The sequence below is a fragment of the Numida meleagris genome, chromosome 1, assembly GCF_002078875.1.
Source record: "Numida meleagris isolate 19003 breed g44 Domestic line chromosome 1, NumMel1.0, whole genome shotgun sequence".
Classification (NCBI taxonomy): Eukaryota; Metazoa; Chordata; class Aves; order Galliformes; family Numididae; genus Numida; species Numida meleagris.
In genome coordinates, this window is record NC_034409.1 from 174,927,997 (window position 1) to 174,941,568 (window position 13,572).

General features: G+C 39.4%; 1 protein-coding gene across 2 annotated transcripts in view; it reads left to right on the forward strand.

Annotated features, from left to right (window-relative positions):
* Window positions 1-13,342, forward strand: part of MTMR6 (myotubularin related protein 6) — a 28,196-nt gene extending 14,854 nt beyond the window's left edge. The window contains exons 8-14 of one of the 2 annotated variants that reach the window (XM_021379218.1): window positions 1,390-1,499; window positions 2,474-2,599; window positions 3,881-3,930; window positions 4,501-4,701; window positions 5,383-5,517; window positions 5,596-5,722; window positions 7,727-13,342. In XM_021379218.1, coding sequence (XP_021234893.1) covers window positions 1,390-1,499; window positions 2,474-2,599; window positions 3,881-3,930; window positions 4,501-4,701; window positions 5,383-5,517; window positions 5,596-5,722; window positions 7,727-7,987 — 1,010 coding nt within the window. In that variant the 3' untranslated portion in view covers window positions 7,988-13,342. Of the gene's footprint in view, window positions 1-1,389; window positions 1,500-2,473; window positions 2,600-3,880; window positions 3,931-4,500; window positions 4,702-5,382; window positions 5,518-5,595; window positions 5,723-6,391; window positions 6,613-7,726 lie in introns of those variants that run through there. The other variant, XM_021379227.1, reaches the window with a different exon arrangement.

Here is a 13,572-nt window from a genome sequence, read left to right on the forward strand (position 1 = left end):
GGCTTTAGAAAAAACGCGGCATTACTTGGAAACTTACTATTCCTTGGAAACTTATCTTTGCTATAATATTCAGCAGCATCTAGCATTATGAGTCCTCCTGAGCAATAGGGAGTATACCAAAACTTGTGTAACTGGAAGCTAAAAAACATGTAGCGTGAATGCATGAAAGCTCCAGAAGGCAGTGTTTTGTTGGGTATTTTCTGAGAACTTAGAGTCTTTGTTACATCAGGTTGCTTGTGTGAATATGGAACTGCATCACAGAATGACTTGGTTAATTTTGTCCTTGACTTTCCCTGCTGACTCATTTCCTCCCATATTCAGAGATAAAGGTTATTTTATAGCTGTTATATGAGTATCTCCGCTGCTAACTTTCAGCTACAGCATCATCTTGTTTTTAATTTGGGATAATAAATAGCCAGGCAGAAAATAGCTTTCTGCTGTGGCAGGTATTTTTGTAGATTCCAATTTCAGGTATTATCTCTAAGAATCACACACAGATGAAGGTGTATCAGTTGGTAAATTCCACCACCCCCCAAATTCCTTCTGTTTAGTAGTGCTTAGATAATATGTAACTGTGAGGTGATGTTTGAAACCATGTGTCAAAGGGCTAGTGAAAAATCAGTTTCTACATTTGGTAGATGCTTGATGTCCTACCAGAAGTAGGTCGTCTGTCTCATTTCTGAACTGGAAGCATCCCTGTGAGAAATTTTCTAGTGTACCTCTATACCTCTTGGTGCTATACTGCAAGGCAGCTTGTCTTTAATTTGAGTTCTTATCTGCTGCCTTGGTTGGTCTTACTGTTGTGGGATCAAAGTACACCATGGGAGAACAGTAAAGATCAGTTGGTATTGTAGTACCTAAGTTCTGGAGGCAGACAAAATCTGTGTGGTTTTCAGTGCATCGCCTTCTCCTTGTACTGTGCTCACTTGGATCTCCTTCGTTGAGAGGAGGGGATGATAAAACCCTTTCTGACTGCTTGAAACTGTATATGTTGTTCGGCTGCAGTTACTTCGTTAGTAATATTAATAATTTTAAGTATTTCTGGTAAGCTTTTTGGCACGTGTGTCACTTTTCTTGGTAGGACAAAGGTTATAGCTCCCTGTTGGGGATAACCAATGTATTTACTTTGAATGGTTTGTTAGACATAAATGAAGATCTTACTCTCATCACTTGTCATGGCTCATAGTTCTGTGGAGTAGAGTTTTGGATGGAAAACATACTTCGTACTGCCTTTCTCTTAATCATACGAGTGTGGTGGTTTTCTAAAAGAGGTGCCAAATCAACTTAGAACGTAGAAAAATAATTTTGTACTGCTGAATGGACTTTTTCCATTGCAGGACGTCGGACCTGCAACTGCTTACAGCTTTCTAACCTTTTGTTTTCTTTCAGTCAGTGGCACAAAGGGGTTGTCTGTCAATGACTTCTTGTCTGGTTTGGAGAATTCTGGATGGCTGCGTCATATCAAAGCTGTGTTGGATGCTGCTGTATTCCTAGTCAAGGTAATTTGTATGCTGCTTTTGTTTGAGGGCAGGTTGACATGCTATAATATTGTATAAAATATAAAACTCTGCAAATACAGTTTCTTTTCTTCACAGAGAGGCAATTGCTTGAAATACATGCATCTGATACTCAGTTTTAAATCCCACATGATTCTTTGTGGTTGGAGATTCTAAATATGCTAGTTAATGTTTAGGGATTTTTATTTTTTTAAGGCTGTTTGTTCAGCATAATGGGAGATGAAGGGATTCTTTCAGGTATTTATGTAACCAATTTGAAGGTAGAGCAAACTTTTACTGTACTCTGCCCCTCGAGTCCCATTTTTCAGTAACTGCAAAGAAGACAAATTGGTAATGCGACTTCATTTAGAAAGAAAATGAGACTGATTTTAAAGAATTTAAAGGAGCAGTTGTCTTTGCCAGGCACCTATGACATTGAGGGCTCAATGTGAAGGGAGGAAAAAAAAAACAAACAGGGTTTTTTTTCTACCTGAAATAGCAAAAGATACCTTTGTTAAAAACGGATGCTTCTCCGAAAGATCAGATGATCCTAACATATCTGGGTAAACAAGACTTAAACTCTTAGCTGAACCCACTGGCTGCTTCCTGGTCCTTAACTTTTTGTTTGTTTTAAAACTCTTTGGTCTGTAATGCGTAGTGAACTTCTTTCTTAGCGTTAACTGTGGGGATCTTTCCAGTTTTATAAGGGGAATCATTGTAGATGTTCATGTTACCTTTAGCAAAGAAGATGGTAGAATTTCCTTTCTTTAATAGGGAGTTTGCTGCATTTCAGTGCAGAGATCCCTAGATTTCTGGTAGTAGCTAATACCTTTTCCCATAGTATTTTTTTTGCTGTGTTAAATAAAACAGACTGTGCTGTGAGTTTTGCATAAATACAGCTTCTGTATGTATTTGCTAAGTTACGTCTGAACAATGTAAGCAACAGAGCATTCCCTAAGGAAACAAATGTTTTGCAGGCAATAGCGGTTGAGAGCGCAAGTGTGTTAGTGCACTGCTCCGATGGCTGGGATAGGACGTCCCAAGTTTGTTCCCTTGGAGCTCTCTTACTAGATTCCTATTACAGAACAATCAAGGGGTTCATGGTAAGTAAGCAGTAGTATTGTTGAATTGTTCCTTGGTAAATCAAAGAATGTGAAATGTTTGTGTGGCAGTGAACAGCGTAACTGTACTGGTGTTTGTTTTTTATAATTACAAATATAAAATCATATTTGCAGGATTTGCTTTAGAAATAGTTTACTGTGGGGAAGCATTATGCATTTGAAATAACCTAAAAGACTGAAATACAAATAGCAGATTGTTTTGGGCACCCTGTAGGATGTAATAACTGCCTCTTCAATCTAAAATATCAAAAAAGCTTACCTATGAAATACAAGGATTCTGAAGTGCTTATAAGATAGATATACTAAATTCTAGCAGCTATGCATTTTGTTATTAGTCCCAAATCAATATCACTAAAATCTAAATATGACATCCCCTCCACGCAGCTGAATAGAGACCTGAGCATATTTTAGCAACCTTAAGTACTTCACCTCCCTCCAGAGAGGAATAAAGGGTTTTTGTGTGGTTATTTAAAATTTCAGAGTAGGAGGATCAGCTGTGTCTCTGACATGGCGTGGCGTTATGGAAACACTTCAGTTGACTTGCAAGTTGTATTCTGTGTATGCACTACAACCGAACTGCCACAAATAACACAAGCCACAAAAGCTAGAGTGAGAAGGAATTGGTGGATAAACTACTCATGGCCAGCGGGAATGTCTGTCATCTTCAAGGACCTCATCTAATCATTTATTTTATTGATATTTAGTCCTCGCTTTTGATTAGAATTTTTGGGAAACGTTCTGCAATGAGCAATCAGTCCTCTGCTCTTGTTAGTGCTTGATATTACAACTGGAGTGAGAAAACAAGCTAGTGGTGATAGCAGCAATTTTACTGCTATAAAATGTTAAGATGATATTGTGTGATTTTATGGAAATTTTAATAGCGAGAGTGCAATAGAAAATTTTTTCCATACATAGCAGTTCATTTTTTGTAAATTGATAATTCACTTATGTGAATCCATTTAGGTGAAACTGCAGCATTTGTATGCTTAAAGTGAATCTGTTTTAACAGTAGTTTCCTGATGGTCAGCTTGTTAAGCTCTTTTTACCAGTTGTAGACATGTGACTTGCAAATCTCATGGAAAGAAAAAATCTTCCAGGAAAAAGAAGGAACTGTGAAGTGATAAATAATTGCTCCTACTGTAGTTAAATTGAGTCAGGTTTAAAATACGGTACATTCACAACCTGTGAGGTTAATTCTGTAGATGCAAGACTTAAAAAAAAAAATCTAATGCAAAATTTTACTTTTTTTTTTTTACCCTCTAGGTCTTGATAGAGAAAGACTGGATTTCTTTCGGGCACAAGTTCTCTGACAGGTAGCTTGCTCTTCCAATGTAGAGAAATGTATACAGTGAACCAAGTGACAAATATTACAACAAAAAAAAATCACAACATTCTGCTGTAATATTTGGGCACGTGAAAAGGAAAAAACTGTTTGTGTGTGTTAAACTCCTGTTTTGTTGCTAGTAAACTTGCAGTGAGTAAGCTATTTTCAGCAGACATTACACGTTGTGTATTGTTATTTAATTAAATACCTACTGAGTAGCTGTTTTATTACTGGCATAAGTTTCTAATGTTGCTGGTGCCTTGCTCTTAGATTCTTGAATTTCCATATATCCTTACTTGTGATAATGAAATAACTCTTATTGTTTTAGTTCTGTGTGATCAGAGCAAGTTAAAAACAGAGTTCTTTGTATCATCAGGTGTTGAACTGTCCCAGTTCTCAAAGTTAGGTCTTAAATCACCAAATCAGGAGTTGTGTCAAATTAACATGCTGTAGTTTAAAAAAAAAAAAAAAAAAAGGAAAGAAAAAAAGAAACCTGTAGTTGCACTTGTTCTCAATTGCTAACTTAAACCAGTGTATCTGTACATGCTGTCTCTTCCAGGTGCTGTCAGTTGGATGGTGATCCAAAAGAGATCTCACCAGTGTTCACTCAGTTTTTAGAGAGCGTGTGGAATCTGACTGAGCAGTTCCCACAAGCCTTTGAGTACAATGAAGCTTTCCTCCTTCAGATCCATGAACATGTCCACTCGTGCCAGTTTGGAAACTTCCTTGGAAATTGCCAAAAAGAGCGAGAAGAACTGAAGTAAGCAGATCTATTGTGTCTGTTTGTTCTGGCAGAATAGGAACTCCTGTGAATCTTCTCTATTGTAGTCTAAATTGAAGTACACTGGCAGGATAGGAAGTGATGTTGAAGTGCGTTGAAGAACAGCAGTGCTTTTCATGCTTTTGCATGCTGAATGCTTTCCCCATAACTGTGGGAGAAAAAATTCCTTGCCCTTCCTTTGTAGGGGAAGTCAAGGTATCTTTCTCCCTCTTTTTTTCCTAAAAATGGGTATGCTTAAGTTGGAAGCATCCCCTCATTTCCCTCCCCTTGTCTGTTTTCAGGCAACTTGAGAATTGTTTCCCTTTTCAAATGATAATTAGTCTTGGAAGTATTGATAGGATGTCTCTATGCTTTCAGTTGGAAAACTTCTGGAAAGTTTTCAACAGCTCATTTTTGTCTTTAAGTATTTAAATAGCATTTATTGCAATGAGGCAGAACTTGCACAGCATAAGCACTGTTTCTTCTATAACTGATGATTTTGTCCAACGTTAACATATGATAGGGATAAGTTAGTTTTACTTATAAATTTTGAATTAAAATACTTTTAACTCTTTCTTCTAACTTATTTAAAGAATAATCAAAGATGGATTTACTGTGTTGAATAGCTTCTGTTTTTGACTTATAGTCAGTGTCTTGATTTTGATCTCTTGTTGCCTTAAGGTTAAAAGAGAAGACGTATTCCCTGTGGCCTTTCCTTCTAGATGAACAAAAGAAATACCAGAATCCTCTGTATAATCCAAATTTTTCTCCAAATCTAACTCTTTTGGAGCCTAATACAGTGTCATTCAATTTCAAGTAAGTTAGAACTAAGTACAGTATTTTTCTTCAATTTTATTTATATTACACATAGTTAAAACTGTCTGCTACATGCAGGTTTTGGAGAAATATGTACCATCAGTTTGATCGAAGCATGCATCCCAGGCAGTCTGTGTTTGATCTCATCATGAACATGAGTGAACAAAATAAACAACTGGAGGAAGACATTAAACAACTGGAAGCTGTAAGTCTTACAAAATAATTGTATTTACTTGCGGTTTGTTCTTCAAATTCATGTATAAAGCCTGTAGTAATGCTGCTAGCTTTTAATTGAATGTTACCGTTCTATGTCCCAGTACTTGCTCTACACAGTGTTGAATTCACCTTTTGCTGTATGCTTCTATGCTCTTAAATATATAATATAGTTCTTTGGTAAGGCAAAATAAATTGTAGAACTGCTTCTACTACCAAACTAAAACTGGAGATGGTTTAGTATAAGTTAATTTTGTGGAACTTAGCTTAGATGATAGGCACTCATTATAGCCGCAAGCTGTGCTGCTAAACTAAGTAGACTAAAAATGTTTCATTTCAGTTGTAGCTACTAAAACAGGAAGCCCTAATTATTGTCCTTCTTATCTTCATATGCAGATGCATAGAGGTTTAAGTCACCTTATTTATGGGATATATACATTGGATTTACTCTTCTCTTTAAGTAAGCATTACAGAGACCAGGTTTCTGTGACTGCTGGTCTACTACAGTAACCAGTCAGGAAGGACTGAACAGAACATCTCACCTGATTCTGCTGTGGATTAATGAGTGGTGTATAACTGATGCTTTGTTATGCCACTTAAAGTGCTAAACTTGAAAACAGTTTCACTTAAGAAACTCAAAACTTTTCTAACGTATGTGCAGTGGAATTGCCAGGTCATGGCCTGAACCAATGGTTGAGCACCTTGTGAGAAGGCATGGCTAACCCAAGGAGCTCAGGTGCAAGCAATGTACCTGAGTGATTGGAAGGGGTGGACCCTGGGTCTGCACCTCCTCATCCTCAATTAAGGAGTAGCAGCTGAGGGAGCAGCATCTCTCCAGATAGAAATAGCATTCCTCTCAAGCCATCGCCAGTGAAGGAAGGGGTGAGCTAGTTTTTCTTCTTTGTCATCTCCTATTGCTCTATAACGCTTGTATCCCAGCAGAAGGCACTGTCATTGCCTTCTTTTGCTATGCAGTACGTAATTAGGGTTGTATTTCTTTTTGTTGCTAGAAATGATAATGCTTACCTCCTGCATATTGTGTTGTGTGCGGGGGAGAATGTTTTTATGAAACTAATTCTGCCCTAATATAATGAATTCAGGTCTCTTAAGATCAACTCTATTTCAAGTCTTAGTAATCTATTTAAAATATGTTATATAACTGATGAAGCAAAGTGAAAATTTAGGATGAAGTGGGATGCAAAATAAGGAAGAGGAAAATTCAGAACAGAGTCTTCATTTTTCTGGAATCTTGTTGAAAGGTGTGAACTTCACATGGGCATTTCTCACCTGAATGAATTTAAAATATTTTTGTAGACATTCTTGCTGCTGTCTCCATCTTCAAAAAAGTTTGTGTTAGAGACAGTGAAGTCTTCTGGACTCAGTCTAGGTTGTAATGGAGCATGAAGACATCAACAAGAAGAAAAAACTTAACTATTTCAAACTCCCAGTTATGGGTGAGACAGTTTGAATTAAAAAAAAAAAAAAAAGCCAGATCTTCCCTCTTCTCTTGCACTGTGCTTTCAGAGTAGGTCTTTTTTCTATCTACTTTCTAGTTAAGTCTTATAGGAAGTTTTTAGGAAGGATATAAGGGCTTATGACACTGCTTTTTCTCTCTATAAGAGACTCCTTTTCTGCTGCAAGCTCCCTGCTTGCTGTTAGTATTGAGGCTTCTGTCTGTACTCCAAAATGTATTCCTGTCCTAATAGCAACCAGACAAGGGGCAAGCCTGAAAGAATTTCTCCTTCACTGTGAGCTAACAAGCAACCTTCTCTCTTCTGCTCAGCTGCTGTTTGTGCTTGTAGTGTCTGTTGTAAACTGTAGAAAAATGTTGGTTTACCCAGTGGCTTAACACTTATCTAGTTACATATGTAATCAAGGGTGTATAATAAAGGGTTCTGCGGAAGTTGAGTTGGTGAGCAAAAGAAGTGGATTAATTTGCATTCACATCAGAATGTGATCAGTGGTGCTCACTGTTAGTAACTATTCTCTATTTCAGAAAATAAAGCAGAAAAATGGGCAGTCAGATGTAGCCCTTCTGAAGGAGCATCGGCAGTCTGCTCACCCTGCACCTGTGGCACTGAAAACCCCTCCGTGCTTCAAGAAGGACCAGCCTCTGATCCCCTTGAATGATGCTGTGAGAACTATAGAGGGCAGCAACACAGCAGACAATCGCTACAGTGAATTCATGGAAGAGCTTTCAAAAGCCGAGCCTGCTATTGTCAGCTTGGAGTACGGAGTGGCCAGGATGACCTGTTGAAATCTGGCACAGTGCTCCTCTGCTCTGGACTGGCTGAGTTAAAAGATGGATTGTTTTTGAGGATGGGCCTGTGCTGCATGACCAAAACGTGATTTGTATATCGGCAAGTTTTGTTGATGTAGACTAGAACAGCATGCTAGTTGTCAGGTGTTTGCTGTTCTTTATATGCATAAAAAAGGTGTAGTTGCCTCTATTTCTTTTCAGATACCCTTGGTAAGTAGTGACTAAAAATCAAGGAGTGGTATGGTTGGTATGTCTTTGGACTTGAGTCAGTTTGCACTAAATTAAAATGGTAATCTTACTTTATTTGGTGTAGGAAAACACAGGCGGTCTTTCACAAATTGATTTTATCTGGGTGAGAAAACTTGAACTTTCTATTCTGGGAACTGAAGCTATGTGTGCATACATCACATGGTAAAATCATGTATACTCCTGCTAAATGTCACCCGGTACCATCATTCAATATATTAAGTGCCATGGAAAAGCATAATATATTTCAAATCATAAATTGTTGGCCTTAAACCTGTCAGATCAGTGATATTGGTGTCTGTGACTACTGCAGTCCATAACCTGATTCTGTTTACGCTGTATTTGCTCAAAGTGTTCTTTCCTTAAAACAGGATTGAATATGGGGAATGAAGCATGCCTAAGCTGGCGTAGCCTTTCAGCAAATAGCTATATGAATGTTAACTTATTACTGAAGATTGTTCTTTCTTCCAGTTCCTCTATTGTTTAAAGTAATGGTAGATTGGCCCGATTTTGTTCTCTGGCAGTCAGTAGATTGAGCATAATTGAAGCCACAGGTCATGTGTTTGATCTTGAATGTTTTGATTTGTAGCAAGTACTTCTCTGTAGAAGAAAGAGAGTAAAACACATCAGAAAAAACTTGGCCAATATCTGAATGAAACTTGACTATTCAGACTGCTTAACTGTGTGCTGTGCAGTTGTCCAAGATCCAAGAACGGAAGCGGGAATCTTGGATGTGTCTCTGACGTTGCTCCCAAGTACAAAAAAAGTCTTCAATTTGTGTGTCTGAAGTTCGTGAGAAACTGAGTGCCTCATAATAAACCTTTCTTTAAGAGGAAACTCTAGTTACTAGGCTCCCTCTTACCTTGTGAAAACCTGTCCAACCTGTGCATTTTCAAGCAATTGAAATACATATTCATACATATCTGGAGATATGTGGTTAGGCACACTTCATCTAGCAGAATATAGTGGACTTCCTGACATGTAAGGGGGGGCGGGGGTGGAAGGAAAACCTGCCGTATGTAAACGTAAATCTGTCTGTAGCCTTCTAGTAAGGGAGAAGGTTTCTGTCAACTTCTATCTTATGATTGATTTTTTGAGCAGGTGACAGAACAGGGAAGTATGTCAATGCCCAGATCTTTAGTGGATGTACAAAAAACTTTGGGTATTAAGGTCTCTCGATTAATCCCCTGGTTGTTTATCTTTTGGATTTAAATCCTTTTTAGTTACGTGTGAAAACAAGTTTATTCTCGTCCTAATCCCTGAAGTCTCTTCTATTAAAATTACTTGACATAATTGGCAGTTGTCCCCTTGGCACGGGATTAGGTGCAGGACTCATTAATAGGACTGGTGTTGGTGGTGGTTGAGTTGCACTTGTGAAGTTGTGTGGGTGAAGTTAACTCTGACCCCTGTATTTGGTGAGTATAAGTCACTGTTTCACTATCTTGTTTTCTAGAAGTCTATAAATGTAAATAAAGGTACATAAGTCTTTTTATTCTCCAAGAGATGGTCATATCTAAGCTACCTTATCCATGTTTTGATTTTTTTCTACCACAGTTTTGATTTTCACATTTGCACGGTGGTGCCTTACAGGGTTACAGTGAGAGGTTTCTGTGCCTTGTTAGTTGTTGTCTGCCCTTCACCTTCTGTATCGGCTCGATTCTCTGGTTTTCCTTTGAAAAACATCTCGTATGTTAAGCTTATGTTGTATCACACTAGTGAAACAAGCATCACTGACAATATAGGCAAGTGGTATCAATTTGTAATGTTTAATATTTAGCTGCTCTTATGTGCCATGTACATTTTCATATTTATTGTTTAGAGTTTATGGACTCAAAAGATTATATTAAGCTTTTTTGAAAATGCTGTTGTATGTGGTTTTTCCTTTATGAGCCATCTGAGTATACCCCTGTATATAAGGCTTTTTAAAAGATAATCTTTCAGTACTGTTAAAGCGATCTTATTTCAGTCTTCAGGCCTTTTTCACTGGAAGAGGTCACTTAGAGAAAACAGCTGGGATGCCTTTTTATATCAGAAATCGAGGTAGACATATTAAGTTAGCCTTAAAAGGCATAAAAACTGTTTCTTCACCAAAAAAAAAATACAGTACTTCCTGGATCAAAGTATTTTGCTCCAGTCAGTATGTGATAGTTACGTAAGGTGGTTGCACAGAGCAGCCTCCAACAGCTCTGCCGGCTCAGCCCCCAGGGTCAGCAGTGTGAGAAGGTCCTGCAGGGAGGCAGCTGTCTGTTCTCCTTTGCTGCCCAGGCTCAAGCCAAAGCTACCTTACAGCACACGGACCTGTGGCGAAGGAAATAGATGGCAGCAAAGCGAGCTCCGGCGCGGAGCTTGGCAGGGTGGCCAGCACTCAGCAGGGCTGTGCTGTGTCCTCAGGAAATCAGCTGAGGGCTGTGGCAGGAGCATTCCGAGAGGAGAAGGAATTTTGATTTGTAGTGAAGGGGATGAGTTTGTCTTTATCACGGACATCTTGTTTCAGGAGCGATTACGGTACAAAAAGATGCCCCGCACAGCTCAGGATTGTTTCCAGAGGCGTCTCTAACTTTGTAGCTGCTGCACTGACCAAGTGGGAATACGATGGCCCAGACAGAAACTTGCTGTGGCTGATTCTGCTTCATTGGCTGCGTGAACTTGGCACCTGTTGATTCTGTGCTTCATTATAAGAAGGTCATGGTAAAGCCTTTTTTTTTTTTTTAGGTTTTTTTCCTCTCTCTAATCAGAACACTACTGAGGAGAGATTGCACTTCTAACTGACAAGCTGGTAGCCTCACCTGAGCAACTAAAGCTGTCTTTATGTTATACTTCAGGCAACTTCAGATATGTATGTCACTAGTACAGAAAGAGTTCAGGTTATTTTTGTATGGTTGCCTATTGTCACAATGTATTCTTTCAATACAAGTTTAAATATCCAACTGGTCTGTTTTGTAGGACAACTGCCAAATCAGCGGACTACGAAATTAATTAAGCAACGCTACACTGAGCCTGTGCATTTTCCACGCACCCAATTACTAGTGACCTAAATGGAGGGCAAAAGCCTGAAGTCTAGAGCTCGCTTAGAGAAGCGGTCCTTCCATAAAGCTGCACGTCTCTATCTTATGTGGAACATATGTCCTAAAATAATGTCGGATAGGGTAAAAGCTATTATGAATCAAGCTGCAACAGTGTGGCGTGCTTCTTACTCATTGTAAGCACGCTGGAGAAGGCCTTTCAGGGAAGGGGGATGTGTTTCTCTGTAGCTGCCTTTCAGGGAAGGGGGATGTGTTTCTCTGTAGCTGCTGTTTTCTGGAGGCCTTTTATTAAACAGTAATACCCAGCCGAGCTCTGGGAACTTGCCGCTCCTGTTCTGGTAAAGCTAACACACAATGAAAATGCGTTGTTGCAGTCCCTGAGCTCCCTTACAAAAGAGGGGAAGTGGGGCTGGCATGGCTTGATTTAACTACTAACCTCTTGAGGAAATTACTTAAGTGACTTAAATTCTGGGTTAAAATAGCACAGGACCCATGCTGTTAGCACCTCTCTTTGAAGTTCTGCCCTGCTGTTGAGCAAGTGTAGTTGATTTAAATCTAGTTGATTTAAAGATGACCCAAATTCAGGCTCGGTCACTCCTCCCTGCTGCTGGTAGTTGATTCAGCATTTGGTCAGAACCTAAAGCCTGCTCTTAAGACTCAGTATTTAGTAGCTGTTGGTTCTAAGCCTGTAGCTGGTTGTAAACAGCAGTCATGAAACCTGCTTTACCCTTTAGATTAGATCTTTATACCTGGCTGGTCTGCTTTGATCGCTTCCACCATTTATGCTGCATTGTTCTTTAAGCACTGCTTGGTATGGTGCTTGATGCATCTTTCAGATAGAACAGACTCCTTAACATGTCAAAAACCTGAAAGTGCTGCAGTTTTCCTCCAGTACTCTGAAAGTTTGGCTCAGCCTCAGTGAGCAGTGTGGGTGTGCTGATGTTTGGTCGAGTTGGCTTGACCTGCCTACATGTTAAGCAGCATTCAAAATCAATTCAACGATGCAGCTTCTGCGTGCACAGCAGGCTGAAAGGGAAGGATGCGGTCAGCCCTGCTGTGAGCCCATAGCAGGGAGCGGCACCCTGCTGGGACGCTGCTTGCAAAAAGCAGAAGCAGTAGAGCTGTTCTGATGGCCAGCAGCATCAGGGGTATGAAGGGGAAGGTCAGGGCTGCACTTCTTGGTCAGTTTCCAGGTTCCGATGAATTAAAAAAAAACATTCTGGTAAACATAGCTGAGTAATTCCATGCTGGCATCAAATGCTAGAATAGATATACATCTACTTCTAGTAGTTAATGGCATGGTAGTGATTTTGAAATTGGAGTGTAGCGTTTCATTTAATCTTGTTTAGAGTTTAACTCTTGAGGTCAGCTATGTGCTGTTTGCATTTAAGTGGGATTACAAGCTTTGACATATACTGTAACATCTTTCCTATCTTACTGGCAATGTTGGCGTGTACGCACCTCGTGCTTCGTGTCTCTGCACATCTCTGGCGAGTAGGCAGCCTTTGTGAAGTGCATCCCAGGCTGCCCCACAGCAGCATTCCTCGATACCTGGCGTTCTGTTTGCACCCACCCACGCTGGCTTGCTCGCTTTGTCTTCCTGTTGCTCTTCAGTCTTACCATTTACCCTCGCAAGCTGTTGAAACCCCTTGACAAACAACTTTCCGTCAAAGAAAGCGGGTTGGTTTTTCTGGCTCTCAGGGATTTTTACCCCTGAACTAGCAAACTTGAAAAATACTGCTTGTTTTCCCTTCCAGGGCTTCTGAGTGCCTCCTCACTTCCGCGGTCAGTTCACTTATGGCATTTTACCTTCAGACCTGGCTACTAAAAGAAATCATTTAAATGCTGGATGTGGCAAGGGGAAGGAAAACTCCTTTCATTGCGATGTGTCTGGAAGGCCCGGCTGTCTTAAAGATTGTTTATTGCTCTGTAAAAGTCATTTATCTGTGTGCTGGGGTGACGCTTGGCGTATATTCATGGAGAAACTTCAGTAAATGGAATTTTGTAATGAACATGTTATTTGTACATGTTTTTGAAAATCCATAAAGCTTAAAATAAAATGATCTTAGTACTGCCAATCTAACTGAGCATTAAGCAGTCCCTTTATAATAGCAGTGTAGACTTTAAATCTATTGAATAAAAGTTAGTGTTAGAGGTGAAACATCTGGTACAGACCTTGGAGTACTGAAATGACTCTGCCTAGTAATTAGTTTCTTGAATGAAGGTTTTGGAGACTAGTGTAGAGCCAATAATACAGAAGGAAGCTATGGTGCTGCTCTTTAATTATAGACACTATTCTGTGCTCAACCTTGG